We start from the raw sequence: 21,361 nt of genomic DNA, 5'->3' as shown, positions 1-21,361 counted from the left end.
CCAGAAATGGTTTAAGACAAAGCGCTGGAGAGTACTGAACTGGCCAGCAATGAGTCCAGATCTAAATCCCATAGAGCTCCTGTGGAGAGATCTCAAAACAGTTGGGAAAAGGAATCCTCCCAATCTGACAGATCTGGAGCAGTTAGCCAAAGAAGAGTAGTGCATAAATTAAAGTAGAGAGATGTAAGAAACTCATTGATGGTTACAGAAAGCGATTGATTTCAGTTATTTTTTCCAAGGGGCGTGCTACCAAATATTAAATTGAGGGTGCCAATAATTTTGGGCAGTCCATTTTTTAAGTTTTGCATGGAATGTGCCAGATTTGGCTTTTGGTTTCTCCACCTTTGTGTCATGCAAACAAAAGACATAAACACAAGAGTACCTAAACATTTGTAATTGCAACAATTTTCTGGGTGAAGTGGTGCATTATCTGATAGAAATGCAGGAGCGAATATTTTTGTATTTATTTTTGTTTTTATGTATATATATATATATATATATATATATATATATATATATATATATATATATATATATATATATATATATACAGTATATACTAATGTAATATTCAGTTGTTTCTAAAAGCTCCAATTTCTATGACAATATAATAAAATAAAATTTTATGCAGTGAATTTTTTAAAAAGAAATCACTTTGTGCTGTTTTGAGATAGAAGTTGATTCTAATCAGTTACAAGAAGCAATCCAATTACTCAGCGGTTTAGTGCACTAACTGACTCCAGACTGATTGAATTTGTTTCTCTGAAGATCAATTGATCTGATTTAGATTTCTCCCTAAAGGCTGTTTAGGGGAAAGGCCGTGTTAAACATCTAACAATGACATATAGACCATTACTAGAAAATATATACCTCCCAATATATAAAAAAAAAGAAGCTATGAGTGCAATGTGCAATTGATATATTAAAACTTCTGGACCGTGGATGGATGATAACTGATGGTCAGACTTTAGGGTTTTCATCTATATGCCCTCTAAGTATTCAGCCAGACACCTAATTGTCTGCTCTTATCTTAATTTTCTGTCCAATTATTCTAAGCTAGTCATTACTAATTACTGTAAGGTGCTTTAAGATCATTTATGTGATTCAATTTAATTTAGCTAACAAAATCAGTGAACAATATGAGAAGTGACAATGTGCTCAGGGTAAATACAGAATACAGTATTTATGGAATTTGATTTGAGTTGATTTGAGCCTTTTTTTTTTTTTTTTTAATAATGCACTTTTTTTTAAAATACCTTTTATATATGCTTATATGAGGGATCAGTATTATGTAAATTATCTTATTGTGGCATAGTGATGTACAAAGAAAGAGTGATAGAGACAGACCATAAAGGGGGCGGGCAGCTATATTTACTGTACTTATTGCATTCATAGGCTTGTTCAGTAAAGCATCTAGCACACTAGAGGGTGCTACTCTAGTCTCAGCAATAAGGCAGTACTGCCAGCCTTCCTCTAGTGTGCTAGATGCAAATAGGTATGTAGGTGCCTGGGCCCCCCTTTTAACTGATGAGGCCTGGGCCCAGTACAGGAGGGCTGGCTATACTGACTTATTAGCAGCCCTGATGCTAGGCCATGTGGGTTTGCATACATTTTTGCAGTTCCTACGTGGCCACTGTCTACTTGCCAACAGGTTGGTATGCAATGTCTCCATGCACTGGAATTCCACCTTAAACATGTTGCAGAGAATGCACTAGCAGCGGTGATTAGTTCATGAGTATTTGTGCAACTAAGGCTGATCATACACAGAACAAATTTCCCCCATGTTGCATAAAAGAAATTTGCACTATTCCCCCATCAACACAGACAGTGTTGATGGGGGAATCCCTCCTTGAGAGCCATTGTCTTCCGCTATAGCCACCTGCTAGCAATAATCACTACGTGTTCTCCCGGCTGGGAGGCCCCTCCCCACTGGGAGAACACAATAGCTCTGCGGGAGGGATTGCAGTGTTTATGGGGGAATCTAGTGATTTGCTTTCCTGCTGCAACCTGTAGTTGCAGGAAAGAAAATCACTTTATCTATAGCTGGCTTAACTGTCAAGTATTATGTCCATCATTCTGTTGTAAAGTTAAAATGTCAACAAGAAAAAATGGAAAGTGGAGTTGTATCTTGTCACATCTACAACCCCCATTTCCATTATATCATCAAGGATAATAGTCTAGCAGATTTGAACCAGTTTGGCAGTTTAGTAAAATGATTAGGTTAGATGCTTGTTTTCAGGGATGTTGGCAAAATTAAGCAACAGTTGGGCTGTCTATGAGGCATACCAGATCTTAGTAGCCTTTTCCTAAATCACTAAAATGAATTGTAAAGGCCAAATATAATATTGCTCTTTTAATTATTTGCCTTTCTGTTTAAAGAATGAGTGGTCAATTAGTGTTTAGAATTGGTTATTTTTTATTAGGGATGAGCTTGGGGTTTGGGTCTGCCATGGACTTGAAACAAACCCAAGTTGTTTGCGATCTGAGAAAATGGTAAAATAACCACTCTCATAGCAACCACTTACCAACAATGCATTTTTCGGCTTCTAAACCAGTGTTCCTCAACTCCAGTCCTCAAGGCACCCCAAAAGGTTATGTGTTCACGTTTTCCCTCAGATAAAACGATTGTGATAATTACTAAAGCAGTGAAACTGATCAAATCACCTGTGCAAAATAATGGGAAGCCTGAAAACATGACCTGTTGGGGCGCCTTGAGGACTGGAGTTGAGAAACACTGTTCTAAACCATGGTGACATGGCTTAAATAGGTATATCATGGTGGTTTTCTTATGTTCCAGTCCCCTCCCTATAAACGGCAGGGTTCTCAGCAAGTCTTTGTTAAGTGTGTGCTGAAGCAGACAGGTGATCTGTCTATATTTACAGTGAGTCACAGAACCAGCAAGAGATTTTAGAGTGTTCCCAGGGAGGGTTAGATGCTGGTGCCGATTACTGAAAACATCTACCTATATTTACATTGAGTCACAGACACACTAAAGCCTCGTACACACGACCGAGGAACTCGATGGGCGAAACACATCGTTTTCCTCGTCGAGTTCCTTGTTAGGCTGTCGAGGAACTCGACAAGGCAAGTTTCTCCATTCCCGTCGAGGAAAAAGAAGACATGCTCTTCTTTTGGCTCGATGGGATCCTCGACAGTTTCCTCGTCGAAAAATGTACACACGACCGGCAAAAAAAAAACCCAGCAAGTTTCTTGCTGGTTTTTGCTGAGAAACTTGGTTGTGTGTACGAGACCTAACAGTATTTTGAACAGTGATATAGCAAATTACATAGAGGGTTGTTTCTGGGGGGGGGGGGGGCACCTCACATGGACGCATGGACCGAACAATATTTATTTATTTAGGAAAAGATACACAGAAGGTACAATTCCTCATCCACAGCTGAAGCCAGTCTATAACATAACCACATACAGCCAAGGTATTATTATAGATATTAATTGAAAGTATGTCCACAAGCATACAAACATTACAATGGAGTCTATTGCCCTTTAACATATCAAGGGTCAGACTCCTGATGAAAGGCACACACACTTCCTGAATATAAACAAACTTCACCTGTATGGTCTCTGATTTTAGAATTTATAGAACTTGTAACATGGGAGAATAGAGAGGGGAGTTAAAAAGAGAAACAGACTAAGGGAGTAAGCTAAGACTACGAGAAAAATAAGACAAATAAAAATAAGCGAGAAAGAAAATATGATGCAAAAAAGGCAGGTACAAAGTAAGAGGGAGAAGAAAACACAACAATAGAAGGGAAAAAAAGTGATTCAAGGATAAGGACAAGGGGCATGGGGTATTAGAGGTTATAGGAGTAGGAGACAAGTTTGTCCTTGTGACCAAGTTAAATCTCTCCAAAAGATCAAAAGGAAGCTGTTAACAAATACATTGGTCTATTATATCCAATTACTGTATTTTGGAACTGTCTCCAGCACAGTGAAGTAGGGCTGACTTGCCTCCACTAGTTTTCAAGGGTGCCAACATGACATCATGTATGATGAAACTAGTATGGCAGGGTTTATGTCCAGCGATACCACGCTACTCTGATCTGCACATTTTTATGTGAGAACCTTTTTATCCACTTGTTACATTATTTTGGATCTGTGGACACTTGTAATGATATTTTTTCAATAAAACCACCCTGGTCTTACGCTATTTGATGACTTTTTGCTTTTTTTACATAAACCTCCATGAGAAAGAGTAATTAATCAGCACCAGTGGCCATGACGCTACCCTTCTCTACCTCCAGTGGATGGATCCTTTATGATGTGTGATTCCATGTGTGATTAGACTCCTATAATGTGGAGTCCAGCTATCCGGTAAGGGCACATCTTGTATCTATTTGGTGGAAGGCGCACTTTGTGTATGGTCGCTCACTATCATTTGGACAAGTGTTGCAGCCAATTATCACTTTATTTCTATATGGACCTATATGGAAATCATATGGACAGACTATATTTCATTTCACGTTATATTATTATTTTTGTATTTAGTATGGCAATTGTTTTTTAATTATAAACGTGCCTGTTTTTTCTCTCTCTTAAATTGTAGCCTTGTAAAAATGCTTACAAACTGTGGAACAAGTCTGCAAAATAATTCTGACTGCTGTCTCTGAAAAAATACTGTACATTGTATTTTGTATTTTAATATGTACCATATTTATCAGAGTATAACACACACTTTTCCCCCCTGAAAATCAGGAGAAAATCATGTGTTTGCGTGTTATACGCTGATTACTACGCCGATTTCTTTATCGTACATCACGGGACACAGAGCAGCATAGCCATTACATATGGGTTATATAGTGTACCTTCAGGTGATGGACACTGGCACTCTCCGACAGGAAGTTCCCTCCCTATATAACCCCCACCCATAGTGGGAGTACCTCAGTTTTTTCGCCAGTGTCTTAGGTGTTGGTGCACGTTGAAGGTTGTGCCTGCAGTTTGTCCTTGGGACCAGGGCCAGCCGACCGGATCCGTCCAAGGTGCTTCATAGCCAAAGTGGACGGTACCCGGGCCCCAATTCGTGGATGGGGTTTTGCCTATAATGCCTCTCCTTGGAGGGCTGGACTCTGGGTTCCAGGACTGGGTTTTTTAACCTATGAATACCTGCTGCCAGTAGTGCTGTATAGGTCCAGGTGTGTGGTGTTCCTGACTTGGACCCCGGTCCCTGAAGGTCTATGACCATACCCACGGTGAAGGGGGAAGATTGGGCCTCTTGCATGAGCAATACCCTGCGGCGTGGAAAGGTAAGCGGGGGGCCTACGGAACTTGGTTTGTCAGTGGGCTCCCCACAGGGGACTCTGGGGAAAAGCCTTTTTTATGCCTCTGTGCATGGGCTAAAAGAGAAACCACAAAGTCTGCATGACTGGATGGCTCAAACACCCAGGTATACTGTTCCTCTGGCTGGGCTAATAGACTGCTGCTGCTGCTACAAGGTGTTTTGCTCCTTGAAATGTAAAAGGGAGCATGTCAGGTTTAAATTACTTACTTCCTGATGTCTGTGTGTCTCCAGCAGCTCCCGGGCTCCTCTCCCCACATGGATTCTGCTTCCTGCTTCCTGAGAGCGGCGTCGGGAGCGCGCGCGCGCGCACTGTTATAGGCGCCGACGCTGCGTGGAGGGGCGGAGGACGCCCAGGGAGTTCCCTCCCCTCTGTACATCAGAGGGAAAAACTCTATTTAGCCTGTCAGTTTGCTGAAGGCTGTGAAGGGACACGGAGCAGCGATGCTGAGCTGAGCAGGATAGGTTTGCCTATGTTATGCTGACACAGTGACACCTAGTGGCCGTTTTTTTGTACACACCTTGCTAAAGAGCTGTTTAAGCTCATATTTTCTCTGAAAAGCCGGTGTACTAAGTAGCAGTCAGAGTACTTAGTATTTGGTACTCTCTTAGCCCAGCATTAAGGGAAGCAATATTAGGATATGATTAAGCCCTTGGGGCTCAATATTGCTATCTCTTGTTAGGTTTTGGGAAGTTTAGTTTCTGTCTAACATTACCCTAGCCTAAATTTTTTTCCTCATTTATTTAAATGTGTGTTTTTCTCCAGCTATTACAGTTAGTTGTATATTAGCGGAGTATCTCAGATTTGTTATTATGGCTCCTAAGGGTGCAGGGAACGCTAAAAATGCTAAAGGTGTTAAAAAGCCGAAGGGTTCCCCATCGGGCTCGGAGGATATTTCCCAGAATCCACCTGCCCCTACCTCCCCGGAGGATCCGGAGGTTGCTGCCCTGGGTGAGCCATCGGGGTTGCTAGGTGCTATGGCGGGCCCTATTCAACCAACTCCTTCCTATGTCACGGAAGAGATGTTAGCCTCCACCTTGGGTGGATTTGAAAAGAGGATGGCCGCTCTTATTACGGCCTCTTTATCCGGGAAGAAGCGGGCTAGGTCCCCGTCTCCCAGGTTTGAATCTCCTGAGGAAGATGTCCTTTCCACTGAGGAATTGGAAGATACAGGAGACCAGGCTGAGGATCATCTGGACCATTTGGGTTCTGAAGATTCTACTATAGAAGAACCTTTTTCAGCTTCTCACGCAGAAAAATTGTGGGTTCAGTCCTTAACGGATATGGTGCGGTCAGCTTTTAAAATGCCTTTGCCCAGCCGCTGGCCTCCGCTGTGTCCTCATTGGGCTCCCTAAAAGCGCCCCAAGCCAACCTGGTGTTCCCGGTCCATCCTTTGTTAAAGGACCTGATATTTCAGGACTGGGTTAAGCCAGACAGGATTTTTTTTTGCCTCCTAAAAGGTTCGCAGTTATGTACCCTTTAGAGGAGGAGTTTTAAAAAAAATGGGCTGTCCCCACTGTTGACGCAGCCATATCATGTGTCAATAAAGCTTTAACATGTCCAGTGGACAATATTCACATGTTCAAAGATCCTGTGGATAAAAGGCTTGAGACCTTACTAAAGGCATCCTTTTCCACAGCGGGGGCAGTGGTCCAGCCAGCTGTAGCTGCCATTGGCGTCTGCCAGGCTTTAAAAGACCAGGCCAAGCAGGCCCTAAAGGACCTCCCGGCTCAACAGGCTCAGGACTTAGCCGATCTACCTAGAGCCTTATGTTTCGCGGTAGACGCTATCAAGGATTCAATCCAACAGGCGTCCCGCCTATCCCTGTATTTGGTCCACATGAGAAGATTACTTTGGTTAAAGAACTGGTCTGCAGAAACCCCCTGCAAAAAACTCCTTACAGGATTCTCCTTTCAAGGAGAGAGATTGTTTGGAGAAGATCTTGACAAATATATTCAAAAGATCTCTAGTGGTAAGAGCACCCTTTTGCCGGTTAAGAAAAGGTTCCGAGGTCCCTCTTTTAAGCGCCCAACCTCTCCAGTTCCAGGGCCCTCATTCTCTAGGCAGTATCGACGGCCTCCTGGACGCGCAGCTGCAAACAGGCCCCAGGGGCAAGCTGCAGGGAACAAGAGACCGTGGAACCGTAAGCCGGTTAAGGCTGCCCCTAAGGCAGCCTTGTGAAGGGGCGCCCCCACTCTCTCGAGTGGGGGGAAGACTCCGGTTGTTCTCGGAGTTGTGGGGGGCCCAAGTTACCGACCAATGGGTTCTGTCCTCAGTAACTCAGGGGTACAAGCTGGAGTTTCGGGAGTTCCCCCCTCCTCACTTTCAAATGTCAAGACTTCCAGGCGACCCTCAGAGACAGGCATCGCTTCTGTCCGCCCTAGAGCGACTCCTATCTCAAGGAGTGATTATGGAAGTACCAGCAGGGGAGCAAGGACAAGGGTTTTACTCAAACCTCTTCGTTGTCCCGAAGCCAAACGGCGACGTCAGGCCTATTCTGGACCTAAAGTTATTAAACCGCTTTTTAAGAGTCCGGTCTTTTCGAATGGAGTCCATTCGTTCGGTGGTGGCCGCCCTCCAAGGAAAGGAGTTCTTGGCCTCCATCGATATAAAGGACGCATTCCTGCACGTTCCGATTTTCCCAGGCCATTACAGGTATCTGCGTTTTGCCCTAAACTATCGGCATTATCAGTTCGTGGCTCTTCCGTTCGGACTAGCCACGGCCCCTCGGGTTTTTACGAAGATCCTGGCCCCCGTATTAGCCATCCTAAGGGAACAGGGCATTCTGATCATGGCCTACCTAGACGATCTTCTGGTAGTCGACCACTCAGCGGCCGGTCTAAATCGGGCAGTGTTGCTAGCAGTAAACTGCCTAGAGTCCCTGGGTTGGGTTCTAAACCGGGACAAATCGGCTTTACAGCCCACAAGAAGGTTGGAGTATCTAGGTCTGATTTTAGATACAAGACAACAACGGATCTTCCTGCCCCAGTCCAGAGTGGACTCGATAAGGGAGTTAATCCACATAGTCCTAAGCAGCACAAGGCCATCTATACGCCTCTGCATGCGCCTGTTGGGAAAGCTAGTGGCCACCTTCGAGGCAGTGCCCTATGCCCAGATCCATTCTCGGAGGCTACAGAGAGCAATTCTCGCGGCCTGGGACAAAAGACTCCAGGCCTTGGATCTTCCCATTTCCCTTCCCTATGCGGTAAGGCAGAGCCTGTGTTGGTGGCTAGTCACAAAAAATCTTCTGAAAGGAAGATCGTTCAATCCCCCCTCATGGAGGATAGTAACCACGGACGCCAGTCTATCAGGTTGGGGTGCAGTCCTAGACGATTTAACCCTACAGGGGAAATGGTCAAGGGCAGAATCAGCCCTACCCATAAATGTCTTAGAGATCCGAGCAGCTCGGTTGGCTCTTTTGGGCTGGACGGAGGTTCTGCAGGGCTCCCCAGTAAGGGTACAATCCGACAATGCCACTGCCGTAGCTTATATAAACCACCAGGGTGGCACCAGGAGTCAGGCAGCCCAAAGGGAGGTAGATCGGATCTTTTCATGGGCAGAAGCCCATGTCCCCTGCATCTCAGCTATCTTTATCCCCGGGGTGGACAATTGGCAAGCGGACTTCCTCAGCCGCCAACAGATGTCCCCAGGGGAGTGGTCCCTCCATCCCGAAGTGTTCCAGGTCATTTGCCGGAAGTGGGGTACTCCGGAGGTGGACATTATGGCGTCCAGATTCAATGCCAAAGTAGCAAACTTTGTCTCTCGAACGAGGGATCCATTGGCCTGCGGGACAGATGCCTTGGTGTGTCCTTGGCATCAGTTTGCGCTAATCTATGCCTTCCCTCCAATACGGATGCTACCCCGTCTTCTTCACAGAATTCAAAGGGAACGCAAGCCAGCGATTCTAGTGGCCCCAGCGTGGCCCCGAAGACCTTGGTACTCCTTGATAAAAAGGATGACCGTAGAGGAGCCTTGGGTCCTCCCTCTACGTCCGGACCTCCTCTCACAAGGGCCATTCTACCACCCTGCCTTACAGGCCCTAAATTTAACGGCCTGGCGGCTGAGTCCCTGATTCTCAGAAACAGAGGCCTTTCAGGGCAGGTCGTTTCTACCCTTATAAACGCAAGAAAACCAGTTTCCAGGTTAATATACTATAGGGTGTGGAAGGCCTATATTACCTGGTGTGAAACCAGGAAATGGGATCCCCGCAAATATACTATTGGGAGAATCCTGGAGTTTTTACAGTTGGGAGTGGAAAAAGGTTTGGCGGTCGGCACAATCAAGGGGCAGGTGTCTGCCTTGTCGGTCTTCTTCCAGAGATCGTTGGCTGCCCATTCCTTAATGAAATCCTTTTTACAAGGTGTTATTCGGGTGAATCCCCCGATTAAAGCTCCCCTGTATCCTTGGGATCTAAATTTGGTTCTATCGGTCTTGCAAAGGCAGCCTTTTGAGCCCTTGTCCGCGATCCCTTTGGTCCTTTTGACTAGGAAACTAGTGTTTCTGGTGGCCATGGCATCCGCCAGAAGGGTGTCGGAGTTGGCAGCCTTGTCATGTAAGGCACCTTATTTATTATTGCATAAGGACAGGGTCGTTTTGCGGCCGCTTCCGTCCTTCCTGCCTAAGGTGGTATCAAATTTTCACCTTAATCAAGATGTGATTCTTCCATCATTTTTTCCAAAGCCTTCTTCTAAGGAAGAGAGGTTACTACATTCCTTGGATGTAGTTAGAGCTGTAAAGATTTACTTGGAAGCTACAGCCCAGATTCGTAAGACGGACGTCTTATTCATTCTGCCGGAAGGGCCCAAGAAGGGCCAGGCAGCGTCTAAGGCCACTATTGCTAAGTGGATTAGGCAGACGATTATTCAGGCCTATGGCCTGAAGGGGAAGAGTCCACCCTTATCGGTTAAGGCTCATTCCACTAGAGCTATAAGTGCCTCTTGGGCAGCGTATCACCAGGTCCCTATGGCTCAGGTCTGCAGGGCAGCAACCTGGTCATCTGTCCACACATTTGCAAAATTTTATCAAATGGACGTTAGGAGGAACGCTGATTCAGCCTTTGGGCAGGCGGTACTGCGGGCCGCAGTTTAATCTCCTCTTGTCCGGTGGCACCTCTTGTTTGGTTTTTTCTGGTTGTCTCCCTCCCCTCATGGAGCATTGCTTGGGGACATCCCATATGTAATGGCTATGCTGCTCTGTGTCCCGTGATGTACGATAAAGAAAAAGGGATTTTTATTAACAGCTTACCTGTAAAATCCTTTTCTTGTAGTACATCACGGGACACAGAGCTCCCACCCCTCTTATGGGGAATTTTGGGATGCATATTGCTTGCTACAAAACTGAGGTACTCCCACTATGGGTGGGGGTTATATAGGGAGGGAACTTCCTGTCGGAGAGTGCCAGTGTCCATCACCTGAAGGTACACTATATAACCCATATGTAATGGCTATGCTGCTCTGTGTCCCGTGATGTACTACAAGAAAAGGATTTTACAGGTAAGCTGTTAATAAAAATCCCTTTTTTTCCACCATTGCAGCCTCACCATGCTGGATTACACAGAGCTGCAATCTCCTGTGTACCCGGCATTCAGTCACACACAGTCCAGCCTTCTGGCCCAAGATTGGATCAATGTTCTGTCTATCATATGAGCCTGGCCAGGAGGTGGGACTGTAAGTGACTGTGAGGGCCGGTTGCACAGGAGATTGCTCTGTGTAATCCAGCATTAAGCAGGCTGCATTGATGGGCAAAGGTGAGGCTGCAGATGGGCACTGAGCAGGCTGCATTGATGGGCAATGGTAAGGCTGCATTGATAGGCACTGGTGATGCTGCAGATAGGCACTAATTAAGGCTGCATTGATAGACTGACTTTTTCTGCTTCAAAAGTTCTTTATTTAAAAAAATGTTTTTCCTGAAACTTCCCTCTTAAAATTAAGGTGCGTGTTATACGCCAATAAATATGGTAATTTTATTGATCTACTGAATGTAATTTTATTAAACCATATCTTTCACCATTGTGTTAATTAGACTGCACAAGGCAATTGCTGGTGACAGTCTAGGCAAAAGCCTATTACCTCAGCACCACTTCATTTTCTCAGTCACACATTTTATTAAGCCCAGTGAGCCTTCACTTTGCATACTGAACAGTCCCTACTTTTCAGTGAATCTTCCCCCTTAACGTCATAACAGATAATATTCCAAATGGAATCTAGAATCAAGCAGAGTTAAGCCTAGTAGACACTATCGGGTTGTTTGTTGTTCAACCTTCTGGGTTGACAGGTCAGAGCCGCTGTACTAATGATCCGACGTTAGTACAGTGATCTCCCCTGGTGAGCTATTGTGTTCTGACAGGAGAACGGCCCCCCCGCCAGAACACTCCAGTTAGCGCTCTCAGCCATTGGCCTGACATTTGGCTTGTGTGTACTAGGCTTAAGTGCAAAATGTAGGTGTAAATAATGTATATCAATGTATTTCCTGATTACACAAACTGTACTATGTTTTGGTCCAAAATAGTATAGCAATTTTCCCCAAATGTGCATGGTTTGGAAGATAGTTGTTATGACCTTTTTCAAATCTCAGTTAAATAAATGTTTTAGTTACTGACCTTTTTTAATACAATGAACGAAACAAAATGCTGACCTTTGATTTTAAAATGACAAATGATACATTTTTTTCCCCTTTACTTAGAAAATATCTATAGTATGAAAACTCCCCACATAATAAAGTCTTTAGATTCCAGCAAATTTGTTGTAAAAGAACAATACTTGCAAATTAGCAAATACGCTAAGTTTATTGTCAGGGTTTACACATACCTTAGCTACCCATCATCTACATACTTTGATTCCCACAGCTATAAATGGGACACCTCTACATTTTTGGACCCCTTCCTTAAATACCAGGCCACTGATAACACACTTGCAGGTAACGAACAGGACTGTATGGGTCTAAACACTTTGGATTCTGTTGTTATCAGCCCTAAGCCTGTTGAAATTGGCTAATATTTTTCAGGACGAGAGAACACAGAACACAAAATATATATATATTTAAGTACATAATAAAACACAAAATATGCAGCGCTAATAGTAAGATTTAGACATAAATTGCCAAAAATATGTGGTAATTCAAAACAGTCCAAAACAAAAAAAAATCCATGTAATCATGACCATGGTTCCGGCCATAGAAACATAGAGGCGATTCAGTTTGCATGTGTAGCGCTATAAAAGTCATTCATTCATTCAATTGCGCTTGTATCCACATATATCAAGCATCTAGGAATCAGAAACATTTTAATGAATCACATAAAATCCGGGTACATCTTGATTGATATAGTGAAATGGGTTGTCTTCATGGATATTTCACCATATCCATGGAGATGTACCCTGATTTTATGCGATTCATTAAGATGTTCCTGGATGATATATGATTCCTAGATGCTTGATATATGTGGATACACTATACTAGGCGCAATTGACTCATAATAGAGTCCTTCAACTCCGATAAGAGTCCATCTTACATTGGTGATGGATCACGCAGTGAAATTGGTATCGTTATTGTTTTATGACCAGAACCACTGTTACGATTATACAGAATTTTTCTTCTTTTTGGATTGTTTTGAATAACCACATAATCTCGGCACTTTATGTATACATATTACTATTAGTGCTGCATATATTGTGTTTTAAGTTGTATTGCACAGTATGTCTCAGGCCTCGTACACACACCCGAGTTTCTCTGCAAAAACCAGCAAGAAACTTGCTGTTTTTTTTTTTGCCGAGGAAACCGGTCGTGTGTACATTTTTCGACGAGGAAACTGTCGAGGAACTCGACGAGCCAAAAAGAGAGCATGTTCTCTTTTTCCTCGACGGGAATGGAGAAAATTGGCACGTCAAGTTCCTCGACAGCCTAACAAGGAACTCGATGAGTGTTTCGCCCGTCGAGTTCCTCGGTCGTGTGTATGAGGCTTCACGGTTTTTGCTAGCGGCTTTATTTGTCAGCAGGTTTTCCCCCTTTTTTTATATACATATATATATATATATATATATATATATATATATATATATATATATATATATATATATATATATATATATACACACACACAGTATATACATTGGGAAGTTTAAATTCTAAATAATTGTAAAGTGTAAGATTGAATAATTAATTTGAAACATCCTTTTGTAATTATTACATTTAAAAAATAAAGTTAAAATGTATATAATTTCTAAACTTGTAGTTTTGAACAATGCAAAGAAAAAGACATAGACTACCATTGCTTTATCTTATCATATATGTAAGCATGCATTTTCAATTACCTCTCAATATCAGTGAGCCTGGAGGAGTCCCGGAATCCTTTGGCAAAAGGGTTACTGTCAATTTTCAGTTTGGTTATCTATAAAGACAAGGCCACACAATGACTCCAAGTTTGACACATCGGCACCACTCCCAACCATCCTACAAACAATTAACCCTCATAAAATCACAAACTCCCACAATTTTTTCCTCTGTCTTTATCTCTTGGAAATACTACATTCTTCTTTTTGTGTAAGCCTGCAACATTTTATAACTGTTTTTTATGCCCTTGTAAAACTATTGTTAAAGCTTTGCATTCTAGGAGACTAATATTTGTTCTAAATATAAAAGTCCAAGTGTCTACAATTCAGGTAAAATGAGGTAAAATGAAGTCTAACAATTATTTTGTTACTATGAAAATCATAGGATGTATGATTTAGTTACCATATGAGCATTGTAATATACAGACCTAAATAGCAGTATGACCACTACCAACCAGGTAAAATGTTGAAAACAAGATAGAAATAGCACATGTCTCTATGTTTAAAAACACACCAATTGCGCAGAAATATCTGTTGATCTGACAGAAATCCAGTGTCCTCTTGACTTTCTGTTTGAGCAAATAACATGGTGCCTCTGCTGCACTGAAATTATTGTGCTAAATTACGGAACACTCACCCCTGCTAATAATTATAACATCAAGGGGTATCTGTGGCCCAGAAAAAAGAACTGGGCAGGGATAAGATGCTGCTTGGGATTTCAGTTCAGCAGTGGAGCTCAGTGGCAGCATCAACAGATATTTTCCTGTACGTGCAGCATTTTTAAAGGGATAAACCATGGAGATATGTGAATGTACTGTATTGTACAGTTATACTGCATATGGTGTACTGAATTCTTTGATGCAGAGATAATAAAATCGATATACTGAATATGTTATTAATTATTGGTCCCCTTGTGTCCTTCTTTAGGGACCTGTTGGTGTGATGCTGTAATATGGCTTTGTACTGTTGATAATTTTTCAAATATATTTTACAACATTTAAAGCCATAAGTAAAATGTAATATCTTAAAGCTTACCAGTCACCACAGCTTAGATGTGGTGATTGCAATATTACATAGTTACATAGTTGGTAAGGCTAAATAAAGACATCGGTCCATCCACTTCAACCTAAATGTGTGTGTGACTACTGTTTTTTATAACCCTATACATTGTGTTCACAAAGAAACACATTTAAAGCTTTATGACCTTTCCCACACTTCCCACGGACACCACCAACCACCAGGGGAATTCCACATCTTTACCACACTAACAGTAAAAAAGCCTTAACAGTTTAGGTTTGAACCATTTCTGGTCCAACTTGATTATTTGGCCACGTGTCTTTTTTTAGAGAGCTAAGATTAAAGTTTCCCCATTAAAAATGTTGTACATTGCTGTCATATTCCTTTTTAAGTGTCACTTCTCCAGGCAAAATAAGTAACATTTTTGTGGTCCTTCTTCAGAAACCCAAGGTCCTCCAGCCCATCTATTAACTTTGTTGCCCTTCTCTGGACTCTCTCCAGTTCAATCATATCCTTCCTGAGGATTGGTAATCAGAATTGGACAGCATACTCAAGATGTGACCGAACAAGGGTCTTGAAAAGTGTTAGAAATCTAGTTTTATCTCTTGAGCAAATCTCCTTTTTAATGTACACCAATAGTCTGATGGCCTTCCTTGCTGCAGCTTGGCATCGCATGCTACTGCTAAATCGGTCATCTACTAGGACCCACAGATCTTTTTACATCTTTGATTCCCCCAGAGGTTCTTCTCTTAGTGTTGATTTTCTTTTTAACAACACTTGCTCACTGTACTGCATCAATGGAGGAGCAGCTTTGTCACCCTATGCTGTTCTCCTGATTTGGACTAAAAGCATCTCCTTTTCTTATCTCCATTATATGGAGAGAGGAGTGCTTGAAGTTCCAGAAAATAGCTGGGAAGGCTGATAACATTGTTTGAGATATCAGTTTGGTAGAATGAACAGGAATTTAGCTGTACTTGCTTTGCTACAACATATTAAAATAAATCTTGGGTTTAAGTATACTTTAATTATTCTAATAATATATAAAGCATATTTTTTGCTCACTGAAGTGTTTTTGTGTCACTGTACTGCAGGACATGCCAAATGCCCAAGATCATTTCACTTACTTTAGCATTCTGTTTACATCTAATATTATGAAGTTTGAGTCTTTTTTTGTGGGTTCATAACTCATTATGTATATTTACTTTAAAGAGTTTGTTAGTGGGGGGCGTGGCCGGGATGTGAACGAGACCAGACGTGTGCTAGCTGAGCTCCGCTCCTACCATTATCCTGGGCAGTTTTTCAGCGCTGTTTCCTTCTTCCAGTATCCATCAGCCTGACACCCTGGGGCGCAGGAAGGCACCCGGTACTCCGAGACCCCCTCCACTGTCTCCGGGTAAGCTCCGCTCCTCCGGGGGGACAGGGGATCGAGCCGCGGCGGCCATCTTGCCCACGAGGCTTCCAGCACAGGAGATGTCGGCTGCCTCTCCAGCCTCCCATAATCCGCAGCCATCCCACGCCGCCTCGCATGCTGAGCTTCTGGCGGCGATCAAGGAGGGTCGGGATTCAGTCATGGTCAAAATTGACCACCTAGTTGCGGATGTCAGCTTGATCCGCCATGACATGGACAAATTTAGGGCCCGCTTCACGGAGGCGGAGGGCCGCATCTCACAGCTGGAGGATTCCACACGAGCTGACTCCAGAGACCTGCATGCCTTGCAACTCCAGGTTAAGGCCCTCCAAGAGAAATCTATAGACACCGAAAACAGGCTCAGGAGGAATAATATTAGGATCCTTGGCCTCCCTGAGAGGGCGGAGGGCCCCAGGCCTGCTGAATTTACTGAGACTTTCCTGATTGACCTCCTGGGCCTGCCGGCCATGCCGCCTACTTTCGTTGTGGAAAGAGCTCACCGGGTCCCCCCCAAGCCTCCGATCCCGGGAGCCCCTCCTCGGCCTTTCCTCCTCCGCCTGCTGAACTACCGGGACAGGGACCGTATCCTTGCTGCTGCCAGAGAGAAGAGAGACCTGCTCTACAACGGGGCCAAGATCATGTTGTTCCCTGACTACTCTCCAGAGGTGCAGCACCGACGCCGTTCCTTCACAGAGGTGAGAAGATGCCTGAGGGATCAAGGCCTCAAATTTAGCCTACTCTATCCCAGCAAGTTGCGAGTGATCGACGGGGACCGCACACGCTTCTTCATGGATCCAGAGGCGGCCATGTCGTGGCTGGAGAGTCGCTGAGGATCTTCACTGCGTGGCAAGTATCCTCCTTTGTTGCCCACTTGGCTCCCCCTGAGATGTCATTGCCACCTCTCCGATACTGCCCCTGTGCCTGCACTGGCTCCCATCCCCTGGATGCATCCTTTTTCTTTTTCTTTTTTTGCTTTTATTGCTGTTCACATTTTTATTTTTTTGTTCCCTCCATATGTGTCGCACAGGCCTGTTTTGCAGTAACCGGGGCTGCCCCCCCCTCCCCCCCCACTTCCCATACTGGTGGATATGCGGGTAGACTGGCCTACATGCGATGATTCCTGTCACTAGACTCTAGATTCGCCATCCTCTCCCTGCTCCCTATGCATATGCCGGTGGTCCCATTCCCAAATTGTATTGTTTTTTTGCCTCGTATTTTAATTATTACCTTCCATCATTTCTCTCCCTGTCTACCTATGTAACCCCGACCTCCCACAGGCCCCCCCCTCCTTCATAGACTCTGGGAAGCGGCAGCTATGCATTGATATGTTCAAGACTCAGCTCTCTTATGATCCATAGGAGCGGTGGCTGCTCAGTGCACAAGCTAGGATACACTTTTATTTTATTTTTTATTTTTCTTCTTCTCGGCCCAAGGACGTGGTGGCACTCCAGGTTGCTACCCCCCCCCCCCTGTGTAAATCGCCCCCCCCGCTGTTGTGTTTGAGTTTTCTTCCCCCACACTTGTTTTGGCGATTGGACACGTTTGATATCAATAGCCTAGACACCGACCGTCGGTCTGTGCTATACCCGCTGCCCGGGTACCAAGTAGGCGACCTGGCGCCTGTTGTGTAGGGCCCCCAATTTTTAGGGGCTCATTTACACCCTTTTTTTTTGACTGTTTTTTGGGGAAAAACTATTCCCGCCCCTCCTGACCGTTGTTCGGGGGCCGGGACATAGTAGGATAGGCACTCAGTGCCTGGGAATGTTGTTCTTCTTGTTGTATGTTCAGTGTGATAAGCTCAATGACTTTTACTGCCTTTTAAATGTGCCATACATGGATATTTGCAATGTACAGTGCTATGTGCTTGGGATCTTGCTGCCCCTGGGATACCCTGGGGTGTACCTAGATAGCTATCCTTTCCATTATCCGCCTATTCCACCGAATGGCTGATCGCTCACCTGACTCATTCTCCATCCTTTCTTGGAATGTCAGGGGCCTAAACTCCAAGTTCAAACGTGCCACCCTATTCCAATACCTAAAAACCCGCTCACCCCAGCTCGTTCTGCTTCAGGAGACTCATCTTATGGGCAGCAAGATCCTAACTCTTAAAAAGTCATGGGTTCAACGGGCGATACATGCTACTTATTCTACTTATGCCAGGGGGGTGTCAATCCTTATTCACAAAAATTTCCCTTGTGTGATTGAGGAGGTCCGAACAGACCCCTTAGGTAAATACGTGATATTGGTCTTCACGCTCTGGGCTCAGAGATACATCATTGCTAACCTCTACATCCCCCCCCCCTTCTCGCCTGCTTTACTGTACGAAGTGATGGATAAGATTACCCCGTTCTGTCCGGGGAGGGTTCTGATAATGGGAGACTTTAATTCTATACTGTCGCAGGATTTAGATAGACCAATGCCACCTAAACATAGATCCCTAGACCTGCCTGCCTGGGCTCAGGCGATGGGTCTGGAGGAGATCTGGAGATGGAAGCACCCAGGGGCGAGGGCTTATTCGTGTTTTTCGGCTTCCTACAAGACGGCGTCTCGGATAGATTTGGCCTTCTCCAACCCCGCACTGTTAGCGGATGTGTTGGGGGCGGAATATCTATCTAGTGGGCTGTCAGATCACAGTCCCTTGGTTGTAGAGCTCCGGTCGCCGACATCGCGCAGTGCTGCGCTTTGGAGGCTGGGAGCGCAGTGGATCACTCACCCTGACATAGCTGAAAACTTACCCCCCCTACTCTCTGAGTTCTGGGTACATAACACAGGAACTTCCTCCCCCGGAGTTGTCTGGGATGCCTTTAAGGCATACACTAGAGGGCACTACATCTCCTCCATAGCCAATGTCAAAAAACAACACTTGGCCCAGACTCGTGAGCTAGAACGCATCGCCGCTGACAGCACTGACAGATATAATTTGGACCCCACCCCGGACCACTTTGATCTCCTGATGGTGGCCCAACGGGACATGCAGCTGCACCTGGCAGAGGCAACCCGCCTGGAAATCCACAAGGGCAAGCAGCGGGCCTTTGAGCAAGGGGACCGCAATGGTCGCTTGCTGGCTATGATGGCCCAGCACGACCAACCCCTCACTACAATCTCTTCCCTTCAGACTCCTAAGGGGGGAACCGTGTCCTCCCAACAAGATGTTCTCCAAACCTTTGGGGATTTCTATAAGTCATTGTATTCTTCCAGTTTGCCCACAGATTTCCGACCCGAGTCCCTGAGTGATTTGATGGACCCGTTGGCACTAGGCTGGCTTTCGGACGGGGAGAGGGAGACTTTAGTTAGACCGATCACGGCCCTCGAGGTACAAAACGCCATTCAGTCCTTCCCACCGGGGAAGGCGCCTGGCCCAGATGGGCTCCCCCTAGATTTTTACAGGGCACATGTGGGCCTTTTGGCCCCCCTGTTGGCCCAGCTTTACACTTCAAGCCTGACAGACGGGAATCTCCCTTTGTCCATGTACCATGCACACTTGACACTGATATACAAACCTCCCAAGGACCCAACTCTGTGTGCTTCATACCGGCCCATTGCTCTCCTCAACACCGACTTTAAAATCCTGACTAAACTTCTTGCCCTTCGACTATACCCCATGCTGCCCACGGTAATAGACTCAGATCAAACGGGCTTCATGCCCCGGAGGTCCACGGATGTGAACCTCAGGAGGCTTTTCACCAACATACATACCCAGCACCTAAACGTGGGAACGAGGACTGTGGCCTCGTTGGACGTCGAAAAGGCCTTCGACACAGTCGAGTGGCCTTTTCTATGGGAAACGTTGCGAAGAATGGGATTCCCCTTACGGTTTATCGACTGGCTTCAGGTAATTTACAGAGCCCCCACCTCCTCGGTGCGTCTGAACGGGGGACTATCTGTCCCCTTCAGGCTCTATCGGGGAACGAGGCAGGGTTGCCCTCTCTCTCCAGCCCTTTTTGCCCTTGCCATTGAACCGGTGGCGGAGGCTCTCCGCACTTCGCCACTTATTAGAGGACTCCGTGTGGGCTTGCTGGAGGAGAGGGTGGCCCTGTACGCGGATGATATGCTGCTATTTTTAAATGACGCTGGTCCCTCGCTGCGGGGTGCACTGACGGTGCTGGATGCGTTCGCCTTGGTCACTGGACTCAGGGTGAATTGGTCCAAGTCGCTGCTCTTCCCGATTGACCAGGCAGCCAGGTCTACTTCCCCACCTGATAATCCTCTCTGTTGGGTTGACTCATTTAAGTACCTAGGAGTACATGTTTCAGCCTTGGCCACAGACTTTATCCTATTAAACTTGACCCCAGTCCTCCTGGAGACTCAGTCGAGGATTAAGGCCTGGGAAAATCTCCCGCTATCTGTTTGGGGAAGGGTAAATCTCCTTAAGATGAAAATCGTCCCAAAGTTTATATACCTCTTCCGCCACTCCCCTCAGTGGGTGCCCAAGTCCTTCTTTTGCAAACTAAATCAAATTTTCTCCTCTTTCATTTGGGGCGCCTCCCCGCCGCGATATAAATTAGCAACGTTAATGAGGCCTCGGACGCAGGGGGGAATGGCGTTCCCCGACTGCTACAAATACTTTCTGGCGACCCAGTTGGTGACCGCGGCCTGGTGGTTATGCCCGGACGGGACTAACACCTCCACTGCCCTGGAAGCCTCGGTGGTCGGTTCGCTGGAGGCCCTCCGGTTCTTGTTGTTCCGGGGCCCACGCGCGCCGTACCCCCTGACACCTTCCATGCTTACCACACTACGGGCATGGCGGACGGGACTAGCGATTGAAAAATGCAAACCCACCGAGGTTTCCCCCAATGCTCCTATCTGGCTGAACCCAACCTTGGACCACTTCTATAGACTTCCAGATCCTGTTGCGTGGTCTAGACGCGGCATCAAGTTGATGTCACACATTGTCTCGCAAAATGAGTTGACGCCCTTCGAGGAGCTCCGGTTCACATTTAATCTACCTCCACATTATGTTTTCAGACATCACCAACTGACACATGCGTTCACAGCACAATTTCCTCGGTCATCATGCATCGTGGCCCAGTCGGAGCTGGAGAGAACACTTAGGTTTGGTTGTGATGCAAAGCCCACTTCGCGCTTGTACTCCTACCTGATCTTTGTGTCTCTCCCTCCCTTGGACGGGCTGAGATCCAGGTGGCAGAGTGACATACCCACATTGGATACGGACGATTGGGATGACGTGTGGGACCTCCCCTTTAACACCCTGGTCTCGGTTCGGGACAGACTAGTGCAATTTAAAATTGTGCATAGAGCATACTTCACCCCGCATAGACTTCATAAAATGAACCCTGCGCACTCCCCGGAGTGTTGGA

General features: G+C 45.4%; 1 protein-coding gene across 2 annotated transcripts in view; it reads right to left on the bottom strand.

Annotated features, from left to right (window-relative positions):
* TBX20 (T-box transcription factor 20) overlaps positions 1 to 21,361 on the bottom strand; it is a 70,903-nt gene that overhangs the window by 11,961 nt on the left and 37,581 nt on the right. For both annotated transcript variants that reach the window (XM_040353234.1, XM_040353235.1), the window contains exon 6: positions 13,601 to 13,677. In XM_040353234.1, the coding sequence (XP_040209168.1) occupies positions 13,601 to 13,677 (77 nt within the window). The remainder of the gene's footprint in view (positions 1 to 13,600; positions 13,678 to 21,361) is intronic.

This window comes from Rana temporaria, chromosome 5 (assembly GCF_905171775.1).
Source record: "Rana temporaria chromosome 5, aRanTem1.1, whole genome shotgun sequence".
Lineage (NCBI taxonomy): Eukaryota > Metazoa > Chordata > Amphibia > Anura > Ranidae > Rana > Rana temporaria.
The sequence above is the reverse complement of the archived record's forward strand: the minus strand, read 5'-3'. Positions and strand labels throughout refer to the sequence as shown.